This window comes from Eulemur rufifrons, chromosome 10 (genome assembly GCF_041146395.1).
Source record: "Eulemur rufifrons isolate Redbay chromosome 10, OSU_ERuf_1, whole genome shotgun sequence".
NCBI lineage: Eukaryota > Metazoa > Chordata > Mammalia > Primates > Lemuridae > Eulemur > Eulemur rufifrons.
In genome coordinates, this window is record NC_090992.1 from 510877 (window position 1) to 525545 (window position 14669).

The following is a 14669-nucleotide window of genomic DNA, read 5'->3' on the forward strand; positions in this document are numbered from 1 at the left end:
GTGCCACCAGAGGTGGTCACTGGAGCCTTGAGATTTTTAAGAGCACATTTACTTTCTACATAGAAACTAACAAAAAAGATACGTGGGGGATGAAATGTGTGCCTTGGGTTACTCAAGAATGAATTAATGAAAAGGCAAATGCTTTTATCCAATAGTTAATACTTCACAATATTCCAGCTCTGGGAAAACACTGAAATAAACAGAAAAAAATCTAGAAAAAAGTACTCCTTATTCTCTTGAGTACTCTTTAAAGATGCATAAAATATTCTATCCAAGAACATTCTAAAACCTTGATGTATATTTTTAGCTTCATTTTAAGCTAATCTGATTAGAAACATATTCACACCAGAACTACAGACTTTTGTTTTCTTTTTGGTCAGACTGTGGTAAATACTTTATTTGAAGTTTCTTTTCTTTCCTTTTTTATTTTTGGAGGCAGTCTCGCTGTGTTGCCAGGGCAGAGTGCAGTGGCATCCTCATGGCTCACTACAACCTCAAACTCCTGGCCTCAAGCGATCCTCCTGCCTTGGCCTCCTGAGAAGCTGCGACTACAGGCATGCACCACCATGCCTGGCTAATTTTTTCTATTTTTAGTAAAGACGGGGTCTCACTCTTACTCAGCCTGGTCTCAAACTCCTGGCCTCAAGCAATCCTCCTGCCTTGGCCTCCTCAAGTGCTAGGACTACAGGTGTGAGCCACTGCACCCGGCCTACTTTGAAGTTTCTTTGAGAGTCAAGGGCTTTTATTTTTAAACCAGGAGACATGGAAACCCTCAAGAAGGGAATGCACAGGAATACAGCCGCACATCTGGCCATATAAAATGGTGCAGTTTCCCTGTGAAGAACCGCTGTTAGGGTACATCCCTTCTCGCTTCCCCCCAGTTCTCCAAATTAAAAATACTTGTATCATTTTGCAAGGTTTTGCTTATACTGTTACAGGCTAGATGTTCACTTTTAATATCTCTTAAATGCTTAAATTCAGACAACCAGACAAATCACTTCAACTGTTCCTGGCTAAGATAGATTTTATATATATATATATATATATATATATATACACACACACACACACACACACACACACACACACGCTGGCAATGTACACCTGTAACTAAAGGGTGTATTCATAGCTTTACAGGGACTCCAACGGTAGCCTGAGGTCAAGACAAATACCAAGGGTCCAATACTAACAACCCTTCTTCCCCTTAAGTTCTGAGAATCTGACTAGAGAACACACACACACACACACACACACACGCACGCACACACAATTTGGTTGGGTGACATTATTTATCTTAGCCATGAATTTTTAACTGTAGTTCTAAAAATATTGTATTTTGGGGGTTTATTTCACCAACCTATTATTATTCTGTTTTTATTCCTTTTACCCTCTAGTAATTATGCCTTTAATCTTTTCTCACATTTTTTTCAACTTTTATTTTAACTGTACACTCTATTTACATCCTCAAGATTAATAATAATGTTCATTTAAAGAACATAGTAAAAATTACCCACAAACTTACCACACGTAGAAAAACATTGTTACCAATTGGTGCTCTTGAACTCACATTTACATTCTGTGTATACAAATATAAAACATATATAAGTATGTAGATATGTATATATATTTATTTATTTTAAAATTCTGATTTTTTTCCCCTTGTTCTATCTTTGTTAGCTTGCTTCTGTTTTAACTTTTATGCTGTTTCTGTCTTTTGGCTATTATTCTAAAGTAAACTATTAAGTCAAGCATTTGAGGATTTTTACCTTCTTTGGCCACTCTTTAAAAATTTTATCTTACATTTTTGCATATTTGATGTCAGCATTATCATCACTTTCTCCTTTAAATTTCTGAGTTCCTGTTTGGCTCTAGAATTTCAATACTTTTGTTGCCTTTATCTGTTCACTCTCCATAAATTCATTAACACTTCTCTTTTTTGAGATGGGGACTCGCTCTGCTGCCTAGGCTGAAGTGCAGTGGTGCAATCACAGCTCACTGAACACTTGAACTTCTGGCCTCGAGAGATCCTCTCATCTCAGCCTCCTGAGTAGATGGAACTACAGGTGTGCACCACCACACTCAGCTAATTTTTTTCATTTTTTTAAAGAGATGGGGTCTCACTATGTTGCCCAGGCTGGTCTCGAACTCCTGGCCTCAAGTGATCCTCTTGCCCTAGCCTCCCAAGTCGTTGGCATTATCGGCGTGAGCCACTGTGCCCAGCCATTAACACTTTTATCCCACTAGTTAATTTCTAAGTTTCACATCATCATCTTTTGTTTAAACTACATGACCTCATTTATACGACCTTATAGAAAAAGGAAAACTGTAAGGGCAGAAAAAGAGACTAGTGGTGTCCAAGGGCCAGGGGTCAGGAGAGGGGTCATATGGGTACTTTTTAGGGTGATCGAAATGTTCTATATCTTGATGTAAGCTATACTAGAGAGGGCAAATTTTCTTATATGTAAATTATACAGCAGTTAACATAAAACACACATACACACACATACAATTAGTGATACAGGAGGCAGATGTGAGAAGATTGAGTACTGAATGCAATGACTGAAGGGGGAGAGCCAATGGTAAGTTTCAAGTTGCTGGGGTATGAAAAGGTGTTGTCTTCAACACCTTGTAACATGCAGAACCGGCAAAGATGCCTGTCTACAGTCTGTCCAGCCTTACAACGAATCTCTCACAAGGTAGAACGCACTGCAGAGAGTGCTACTGAGGAAGGAAAACACGCCAGGTTGGAAGCAGGACAGTCACATGGAGGGCCGCGGTCCTCCAAACACCACCTGTAAGGTACACTCCGGTCCCAGCTCCAGGCTGGCTACGGGGTAGGTGACCTGCAGATGCTATCATCAGTGTAGCGCTTCAGAAACGCCTGCAGCATCTTTGCAAAGATACAGGAACAATTTGTGTACAGATCATCTTCTTCACAATAAAGCACTCTGCCTTTCCAAGTAACCTTAATCTCCACTTGTGTGCCATCTTTTTATCCCTTCTTGCACAATGACCCAGAGCACTGCTCCTTGTTCAAAAAACTGGATCACATCTGGCTTAGAAATGTAAATATCCCCGTGAGATCAGGTTCCTATAATTTGTCCACACAACATCTCCATGTAGCCTCTCTTAGCAAGGTCCAGACATTACCACTCATCCCGAGAGAAATCTATAGCCAAATCCCTGAACTTCAATGATCCAGGGTTAGTCTTCCTTAGGATTCCTTTCCTGGAAAAACAGAGTCCAGAGAAGCCACAGCTCTACTTTGATTTTGAGGTGTGCAACAATTTTTACTTCTTATACATTTCTTTCAGGGAGGGGCAGCATGCATGGAGTCCTGACGTGAACCACAGTGAGTGGCCCCCGAGCCACTGCACTGCTTGTAACTTTTAAAAAAATTTTCTTTTTTTCTGGCTACTGTAAAATGGTGAACACGTAGAATTCCTTGTTCTCTATACTGTAAAATGGCAAAAAAGGAGATGCAGACACCCACAGCAATGACCTTTACTGAGAAAAGCCACACATAAACCAAAAAATGACAGTGACTTTTTTCCATCTTGTATGAGCCTGCAAACTTCCCTTAACAGAAAAAGGCTGATTTTCCAAAATACCCGAATCTGGGTAACTCTGTAGAATCACAGTCTGCAACGTTTTCCTCAGACAACGATGATGCAACTTTCACAGGTCTGTGCTGTACGGTAGCCACTTGCCACATGTGGCGACTCGCATTAGAAATATGGCCAGTCTGCACTGAGATGTGCCGTGAACTCTGGCTTTTGAAGACTTACGAAAAAGGAATGCAAAGTAACCCATTTATAATAATCAATGTTAAGACACTGATTACATGTTAAAATTATAATATTTGGATATATTGTGCTAAATAAATTACTAAAATTAATTTTACATTTCCTTTTACTTTTTTTCTTTTTTTTTTTTTTGAGATAGGGCTTTGCTCTGCTGCCCAGGCAGAGTGCAATGGCATTGTCATAGCTTAAGACAACCTCAAACTCCTGGGCTCAAGCGATCCTCCTGCCTCAGCCTCCCGAGTAGTTGGAACCACAGGTGCTCGCCACCACACCAAACTAATTTTTCTATTTTTTGTAGAGACAGGGTCTCGCTCTTGCTCAGGCTAGTCTTAGACCCCTGGCCTCAAGCAATTCTCCCGCCTCGGCCTCCCGAAGTGCTAGGATTACAGGCGTCAGCCACCGCGCGTGGCCTCCTTTTACTCTTTTTAATGTGGCTACTAGAAAATCTAAAATTGAATATGCGGTTCACATTAAATTTCTATTAGACAGCCCTGGAATAAATGGTACATTTGAATTCCTGAACAAACCAACCCTCAATATCATGCTAGTTATTTTATTAAAAGTGTTCTAGATCCATCATCTCTGACAGAATCAACGACAGGGCTCCAGGATATCAAGCCCCACACCCCAGGGGAACTGTTCTCCACGTCTCAGACTAAAGAACACATCATACAAGTCCCACGATCTGGATCCAGAAACAGACTGCTCTGGCCTGAACCTAACTTGCGTTCAGTTTTAGCAGGATTGTTGAGGATTCTCTCAGCTTACGGGTCTTCCCAGAACCTTCTCCCTACAATTAAAAGGATCACCGAAGAGCTCAGGAGGTTTGACAAAGTGTTCCTACTGGGTTTTTAAAAATGGAAAAGTCTATAAATATACTATTTAATTTGCTACTTATTCAGGTTATACTACAATAGAGGCTTTGTAATGCAAAAGCAGCTCAAGTTCAAATTTTCTTCATGACTTCTAATTATAGAAGATGTATCCATTATAATAAAAATCTGTCTTTTTATAGGTTTAAGTTCAGCTGTTTCAAGAACCTTTTTTTAACCAAAGGAAGCATTATATATTAATATGGATTCACCTGGATAAAAGAGATGAAAGCGAACACTATATCCATTGCTGGACCAAACTTCATCATTTTAAAAACACAGATCATTTAATTTGGCTTACAAATTTGAAACAGCATATAAAGCATATTTTTCCATAGGACTTGTGCTTGAATTTCATACCCAAATTAAAAGATAAGTGACCACGTGAGGCGCAAGCAAGGGCTACCTGGTGGAATAAAAAAGCTGTATACACAGCACAAAACTCCCAAGGTCTTACCTGGTAGATGTCAGACAAACTGCTGCTCCCAGAGTCACTGGCAATGCTGCAGCCAGACTGACTAGAGGACACGTGAGTCACCTGCGCATGAGGGCTGTCTGTGAGGTGCATCTTGGTGAGATCAGCCGGAAGCTGAAGAAAAAATAGTTTAAGTTATTCCAAATGTCAAACTTTACCTTTTTAAAAGTCCTTGATACACTGTAACTTCTGCAACACATTTTTGTTTTATGTACACTGCTGTGCAACCTCATTTCTAACCTAAATTCTCATTCTTAGCAAAAATATTTTGAAATTATAATAACCAATTGTACTCTCTGAAACTGTTAGGCAAGCCTATAGTGGTAAACGCACTAAACTCAAAAAAGACTACAATTACTGATGGTATTTCAGAGGAAAAACTCAGCCCCTTCTTCTTCCTCCAATAATCGTATCAGCTGTTTCCACTGTACAGGGTAGGAATGCTATGAAAACACACACACACACACACGCACGCACGCATCCCCTTACTAATACAAAATGGTGGCTAATACCAGGATAAAACAGCAATTATCTTGCTGTCTGCTGGCAGCAAGACTTAGGACAAGTAACAAATTGACTATATTTAATATTCCAAGAAATACTGTACACAATTTTACACTTAATGTGGTATTAATTTGTAGTTGGCCCCTGAAAGCTTTATTAGTGATCGAAATGATTTAATGAATGTCTGTGCTAGGTGCAGGGATGCAAGAAACACGAGCAGGAAACGACTCCACCACCCCATCTTTAACATGGCCACGCTCTCATCAGTGATACAGGTTGTACAATACATTTCAAATCATAAAATAAGACAGACAGCTCACAAAATAAATGCTATAGGAGTTAAGACAAGAAACACTGTGTTCCAGTGTACTTAAAGTTTTATACAGGAGGTATGCTTATATATTTTCCAAATAATTTCTCTGCAACTTGCTATTCAGAACCATTAAGAAAAATCAATTTAATTTTTAAAACAGGGTTTCTCATTGCTTTACTATAGGAAAACATTAAAGAAACAGAGTGTAAATTAAATATACTCTAAAGGAGAAAACAGTCAAGTCTGAATTAAATATTATCTCAAGAGGGTTACTGTAATTATGAAAACTACACACAAAGAAACTACATCACGCAATTCCCCTGGGGATAATGGTGGGTTAGGTAATTCAGACGAATCCTATCACTAAGATAAACAGAAAACCTGGATATACACACAAACTACACACACAGTATCTGAACTTTGAGGTTGCTTTTACTCCTAAGAATATTTTTGAACCCTAAAGAAGAGGCCAATAGGCTGAGAAGCACTTCTGAAAGTCACTGGCTAAAGGGAAAAAAGCTAAATCCCAAGGGCTAGAATGGAAGGGCCATATTTAGATCGGGACCCTGGAGAGTAAATTATACTCTAAGAGTAAATGTGACCAAATGTAAATTAATACTGATTTTAGAATCATCTCACAATACCTGATGCTGAATTAAGGTTATGTTGCCCAGGCTGGTCTTGAACTCCTGGCCTCAACTGATCCTCCCGCCTCAGCTTCCCAAAGTGCTGGGATTAAGGTGTGTGAGTCAACGTACCTGGCCCTACAGGGACATAGTTCTGTGGTATGTCCCCTAGCCACACACCTGATGTTTTCTGTCTTTGCAAGTACTTCACCCCAACCAGAGAAACCATTCTTGCTGTTGCAGGGCAGACAAATTTCAGCTCTTTTCTGCTTTATTGTACAAACGCCCCATTCATTCTCACTGACCTTACGGCCCACTTTGGCAAGCAACATGCCACTTTTCAAAACATCTACGTTTTTATTTCCTTGTCAAGAGACAGTACTTTCTGCTCCCTCTTAGCCTCTGCAGGATAACCTTGTTACTTTGATCACTTACTGCTGTTTAGGAGCCATTTTTTCCTAGAAACGAAGGGTGCACACAACACAAGTAGTGAACAAATGCTGGGAGGACACTGAGGATCTGTGAAGTCGCAGGAGGTGACAGCAGCGTGTGCCTACGTATCACGTCATCCACGTGGCCAGCACATGGCAAGTTCAAGTTTTGCTTTTTGGAAACCTATGGAATTTTTTTTTCCAAATGTTTTCACTCTATGGTTAGTTGAATCTGAGGATGCAGAACCCATGGATATAAAGAGCCAAGTATATGTTTCACTTTTACTACCTAGTGAAGGCCTAGCATAGCAACACCTACCCCGCACACAATGCCTGCTCATTCAGCATTTGCAGAAGACATGAATGAATGTATTTGATTTCTGAACACTGTCACTGCTGCTCACAAGGGCTCCATGGATATTTGGACAAATCAAGTTTCAGCAGTGTGTGTGCATTCAATACTTCACACAGCATTGCACTTTCTAACTGGACACACTGTGGAATACTATTTCAGGAATAAAACTCATAGGTATACTGCAAAAAAAAAAAAAAAAAAAAAAAAGGTTCCATGGCAAATTGGAACACAATGTCATATTATATGCTCCTTAGCTCTTTACAACAAACATATTTATGGAGGGTCCAAGAAGCCCTACAATAAAGAGATCTTTTTCACTCAGCATTCTTCAAACTCACTTCTCCCCAATATTCTTATTAATATCCTTCCAATGTAAGAAATAATATTTTGGGACAATCCCATCTAGTGTATACCTGATGCTAGTTATAACAAGAATGAGTAAAAGTCCCGAGGTCTGGGAGATTACAAGAAAAAATTAAAATAATAAAATAATAAATGTAACTTAAAAAGAAAGACTTCGTTCTCACCAGGGGTAGAAAGCAGTGAAAATACTGAGTCCTGGGGATGATTAAGACTAAAATACCGACGAAGCCCCAGAACTGCAGTGTCTCATGGGGCAACGCGAGTGCCACACGGAAACAGGCACCGCAGTGTGGCCAGTCCAGACTGAGACCCGCCGTAAGTATGAAATGACATACTGGACTTAGAAGACTTAGTACCAAAAAAATAAAAAATGTAAAACACCTCATTAATAATTATATTGTTTATTATATTGAAATAATAATTTGGATATGTTACATTTATTATTAAAAATTAACTTCACCTATTTCTTTTTACATTTAAAATATGTGGCTACTAAAATGTTTAACAGTACATATGTGGTTTACATTGTATTTCTGTTGAACAGTGCTAGGCCAGAGGCCTGAATGAGCATGACGCATTCAGGAAACAGTAACCAACCAGCTCAGCTGGACATGTATACAGGAGAGCAAGGTTCAGATGTGGCGTTCTTGGGTGCTTTAATTTTTCCTATATTAGCAGAGAACTACTAAAGAGTTTTAAGCAAGAAAGTGACTGGAAGATACTTGCTTTTTAAAAGATTACTCTGGAAGCAAAGAAGATGAAATAGAAGAAAATCACACATATATATGAGAAACAGGAGACATTAGTCAAAGCACAAGAAGGAGGCCTTTCCATAGTGAAAATTAAGTCATTAGAATTATAAGAGAGCTTCCAGGACTAAAGAGAGTGACATACAAAGAAAAGTGTAAGCTGACAGAGTTAAATAGATTCTAAGGTCTAAAAAGCAGTCTGGAGCCTGCTTTATGGAGAATCTAAAATTTCTCCAAGTGCTAAAGAAAACAGCTGTATCTAATCTTAGGAGCCTTGGGTGTGCCCACCAGGAGACCACCACACTGTGCTGGAGCACGCAAAACCACGGGGAAACATGGAGCATTCCTAACTCATTACTTTTACTGAAAGATGAGAGTTAGAGGGAAGTTGCTAAATGACTTGATATTAGAATTTTTCAATTCTAAGACATATATTTCTCCCCACTTTAATATTTTTGAAACCACAGAGAAACTTTTAATCAATATTCACATTTAATGGTGAATTTATGAAAGTAAATGGAGACAGACTTGTTGAGAAAACAGAAAATCCGTTTAAGAATGCTTGGCAAGTTTGAGAACATGCAAGGAAACCAATGTGGCTGGAGTGAACAAGGAGAAGTACTGTAGAAGACAAAGGGAATAGGAGAGATCACACACTGTACAGTGAGTGGGTCATGGTGAAGACTCTGTTACTCTGAAGAAAATCTGTAAAGGAGAGAGTTATCAGCCATGATGAATGCTGTGGATAGGTAAAGAAAGATAAGGGCCAGATGTGGTGGCTCATGCCTGTAATCCCAGCATTCTGGGAGGCCGAGGCAGGAGGATTGCTTGTGGCCAGGAGTTTAAGACCAGCCTGAACCACATAGAAAGATCCCATCTATACAAAAAATACAAAAATTAGCCAGAAGTGGTGGCGCATGCCCATAGTCCTAGCTACTCAGGAGGCTGAGGCAGGAGGATCACTTGAGCCCAGGAGTTTGACGTTGCAGTGAGCTGTGATGATGCCACTGCATTCTGGTCTGGGCAACAAAGCAAGACCCTGTCTCAAGGGAAAACAAAAAAGATAAGGACAAAGAAATTACCTGTAGTTTTAGCTGTATATAAACCAACCAGAGACTGTAGGAGCAGGAAAACAGAAGCCAATGTGGTAACAATGCCTTCTCTACCTAATAATCAGTCAACTCAACCAAGCAACTCTAATAGACCAGGAAGGTGAGCTTCCAGCTAAGAATCATGCAGGCTAAGTCAACCCCCGGAAAGAAACCCAAAAAACTCAACCAAGAAGAATTTACACTTGAAGAAAGAACTAACAAAACAGTAAGAAAAAGAATAGCATCCATAAAATGAAAGCAAGTTATAAAACAAAGGTAGTTATGAAAAAGCATCACTTAAGAGATTTCAGAAGTAAATAATACAATGATTTACATTTATAAATTTAAAAGATGACTAGCAGAATAGCAACTGTTCACACATGAAGAATGTAATTAGTGAGCTAGAAGATCAAACAGAATGTACAAGGTGAGTGAGAATAAAGTATGAAACAAATGTTTAGACGCATTATGGACACACTCAGAGTTGTAATACCTTGAGAGAGGGGAGAAAATAAAGGAGTAGCAATTTTAAAAAAATACATTTTTCACAACTGAAGACAAATGAGAATCTTCAGCTTGAAAGAGTGCTCCAGTGCCAAGAAGAGGAAACAAAACACAACATTAGACAATCCATGGTAAAATTTTATGGCATCAAGGACAAAAAAAAAAAAAAAAACATAACTAATCACTAAAAAGAAGAAAAACAGAGTACTTAATAAAGGAACAAGAATTATAATGAGTTCAGACTTATGAGCAACACTAGATACCAAAAGACAGTGCATTAACTTTTTCAAAAGGCTAAAGGGAAAAGACTTTAGAATTTATTATTTTATATCCAACTAAACAATTATTGTAAGAGTAAGGAAGGCAATTTGACCATACAAGGACTTAAGGTTCATCCCCCCACAGAACACTGCTGATATAACTATTTATTTTATCAAGAAAATAAATGAATTCAGGAGTAGTAAAATGCAAGTATGTATTAGCATGGGCAAAATACATGAATAAATAAAAATAAAAACCAGTAAAATGTAGCAGAAAACCAAAAGTAGCAAGTATGAAAAATTAATAACAAGTTTTATGTGTTTAGTCACAATCCGGAGTTAAAACTCCATCAACAGTAATGCGAGAGATCGGGGAACGGAAAGAGGGAAGGAGATACGTACTCTCATAAATATTTAATTTACACAGTAAAGTACCAATCACAGAATTCTGCTCATACAATATTTGCTGGCATTTAATGAAACCTTGGAATCTAATCTTTAAAATCCTCTTTGACTCTTCTATACTTATTAAATATTGGATCAAAAGTTGGCTACCAGTACCTACACAAAGGCTCATTTTTGTTGGTAATCTTAAAAAACAACCCCTATATCTCATTCTTAATTTTATTTGAAGCTTTGTTACATGTCCTTTCTATAAGTGGCTTTGAACCTCAGCAGTGTCACTATCAAGCACCGGCACTGCCTGGGCCCCACAGGTGGCATCTGCACTAAGGGCCCACCCAGGCCTCAGCAGATAATAGCACACTACACTGTGTACCAACGCTTCTTTTCATCTCTTTCTATTTCAATCACCTGTTTGCCAAATGGATGGTGAATTTAAACGTCCTTCAGAAGCTGCCTTTGAAAAAGACATGCAGTGAGCTGGGCCAGATAAAACCGCACGCCACGATGCCATCAGAGCCTTTCTCCCTTAGTCACCACTGACAGGACAATCTTTAAACAAAGACATGATTTCAGACCATCCTAAGAGGTGCCTCTATTGTGTCTGTCTCTATTCAAGAGTACAATGAAGAAATCTTAACATATTAAGTGTTATAATTTAAGAGTTTTCTAAAGCATTTAGTTTTATAAAAGGAAACTAAAAATTCATACTTTTTCATTTTGAAATCAACATAACAACAGGAAAGATTACTTCAAGTTGACATCAAATTACAGACTATATAAACTGCCACTATGAACACTAAAATTTACTCAATTATAGTATATATTTTCCTGCAACCTAGCCTGGCCTGTTGTGTGGCATTGTGCTTCTCTGTGAGTTAATATGTTTGTTTGAAAATGACAACTATGACAGATGACCTTAAATAGTCTCAAGCCACTAATGGTTTACTTACTACTACTTTGAAAATACTTAGGAACATTATTTAAATATTTTCACATAATTACTTTTCATAATGAGTATTTTCTTCATAGTATCTCACTGCTTAAGAATTATCACCTAGGCTTCATAAAATAGCACAATTCAGTCAATTTATCTGATAGCACCTATCAGTGGAAAATGTTGTATAATATAAGGTAGAGATTTGACTAATATATCTAAATATATCAACTATTTAAGGAAATGAAGCAACAGAATACACTTAAGTTAAAGAGAATGATCACAGATAAGTACAAAAATAGCCATAATCAAAATAACAATTCAGTCTGAAGAGAGTACACCTCAAATGCACTGCATTTTAAGTCTTCAGATCAAAAGGCACTTTTCAAATTTTCTTAGAAGTCACACTGAATGTTTTAGACATTTCTTCAAATTAAAAATCAAAATGGCAATGAGAATGAGCTTTTTAGACTGCTCTATAGTTCTCATTTTTAACGTTTAGAAAATATAATAGCACAATAAAACTCATTTACATTCAAAATACACTGCAAATTTAACAACTAGAGTATATAGAAAAGAATAACAATTACTTACTTTGGAGGCCCATGGCTGAAGACAATTGGCATAACAGCGAACAAGAAAAGCCATTTCCAAGGCTGAAAAGAGTAGTTTCCTTTTCAAACCACAGCCACACTGATACGTATGGTGACAAAATTCTGTTAAGTTTCTTTTTACAAATCATACACCACTGCAGTGTTATATAAAGGCAGCCTCTCCAAACCCCCTTTGAAACCAAAATCAGGAGCTTTCAGGAGCTTAGAATATTGTTCTTGATAACTCTAACAGTTCTCATCAAAATGTTCACTTGAACAAGCAAATCACAGTAAATCACGGTGTTTATACTTCTGGCTCAGAGCATACAGACATACACATGCGTCCTCAAGCATCTGGCACAGACATGCAAAATGGTAGCACAACAGTTAATACAGTATCAATCAAGCAAATAAGGCAACATGCACCGAATCTGTGTTCCTGGGTTCTGTGAAACCTTTCCTCTCTGTAATACAGCTTTGTCTTTTCTTCAACTTATTTCATTCTGTAGCACAAGCACTGCAGCAATTCTTCTGCATCAGAAGCAAATACTGTATCCTGAAGATTAAAGTTTCTTCTTTATATTCTTAGCCACCAGAGGGTTTTTTTTTTTTTAAATCAACCGTTGAGCAAATGATAGTTAGAAGATAATATGCTGTAACAGGTTTGTCCTGTAGAATGTCTGAGAATCTCCAAAATTCAAATGATTTTCTCCTTTCACATGCACTATTTACAGCTAGCTCTGCAGTACTGCTTCTTGTTCTAATGCATCAGTAAAATAGCACTGTTGATGTAATTCTGGCTTTTCTGGCTAAAAATTTACATATGATATGGTACAAAAACGCTGTATCTTCTGCTAAAGCAAGACTATGTTAGCGTGTCTTAATTCCTACTGTCCTTGCCTGTTTCACAGCAGCTCCCTAAGGAGAAGCTCCTATTGATTCTATGCTCTGCAGTAAGATGAAATATCTAATAAGAAGGAAAGAGAGTGGGAGGAGAATAGAGCTAAAAGGATGACATCACCTGTACAGAAAGCCTTCAGAAACTGCATTAGATCAATTGGCTACTGTATCTGCAGATGTAGCCCAAAGAGCAGTTTACTGAAAACACACACACACCTCCCCTCCCTTTCCTGAGACATGTCAGCAAGCTACATTCTGTAAGAAAAAAATTGGCTTAAGCACCTGTTCTATTTCAGTTTTAAAAATCTATTTTGCTTTTTAATTCTGTACAGTGACACATAGCTGTATCTGGGAAGCCATATTTCCTAATATTATTATTCACATTTAACACAGTATTGTCCTCCCAAGGGAAAATAATTAGCTCTGGTAACATAGTCTTGCACTCCAAATACATAAGGCAGCCTAGTTCTCAGATGTCACATATGTATTTGCAACACCACTAATTCGGGGGTTTTTGATTGCAAAACTTGCTATTTATCATATAACTGTTCTGAAAGGTATAACCTTCTGGATCATTTTAAATTTACATTAAAAATATAAAAAAAAACTGGTACTAAGATTTGTATGTAAATAGTAAATTTAAAGGGAAACAACAGAACTTCATTTTGCAAGAGAAAGCTGAAAAAAAAAATCACAGGCACAATAGCTGTAGCATTTACCAACTCCTTTGAGGAAGAATAATCTATATAATGTGGTATTTTTCTGTAGCTCAATTCCTAGAAAGAGACAAGCAGCCAGAAAAACTCAGAAGAAAATGATTAAACTCGCTTCCAAAGTGAGCTTGGACTAAAGGAAATTACACCATTTTTGTATAAAAATTACCAAAAAACAACAACAACAACAAAAAAACACCAACAAATTAATTTTGCCACACCCTTTTCCATCTGAAAACACAATACCCCTAAGTACCTATCCTTGTTCTTTCTGCTTCTGCCACAAGGCACCTACTGCAGATACGCCCACTTGAGCTGGCAATGGTGCCTGCCAATGGCAAAAGACAGTTTCCAATGGTGAAATACAGTTAGATAGTTAACACCTCTAGGCAGAGAAATTATGAGAATAACAATCAGTGAACAAATCAAAGTAACAATTATTTTGTTTTATTCACCTAACACTTTCATTTGGGGGAGAAGGAGGTGTGCAACATAAGAGGAGATAATTACCTGAGAGACAGGTATTGCAACAAATGACTCCACTGACTGCAGAAGAAACATCTTGTCATGAGGCACACACACAAAAATGAGTTTTCAATACCTTTGGGGCAAGGTCTGAATCACTTTCAGAACAACACTATACTGTCAATCTGAATTACACTGCTACTTACTAGCAGTAAGTAGACTAGAATTTAAGTAAAACTAAGTATCATTCTGAATACTTTCAAAATACATGATTTATGAATTTTTATTTCCACAGAACTTCAGAATTATT

General features: G+C 37.9%; 1 protein-coding gene across 5 annotated transcripts in view; it reads right to left on the reverse strand.

Moving 5' to 3' along the window:
• The window catches only part of RAPGEF6 (Rap guanine nucleotide exchange factor 6), a 169134-nt gene that overhangs the window by 86185 nt on the left and 68280 nt on the right, over positions 1-14669 (reverse strand). For all 5 annotated transcript variants that reach the window (XM_069483583.1, XM_069483584.1, XM_069483581.1 and 2 more), the window contains exon 7: positions 5136-5267. In XM_069483583.1, coding sequence (XP_069339684.1) covers positions 5136-5267 — 132 coding nt within the window. The remainder of the gene's footprint in view (positions 1-5135; positions 5268-14669) is intronic.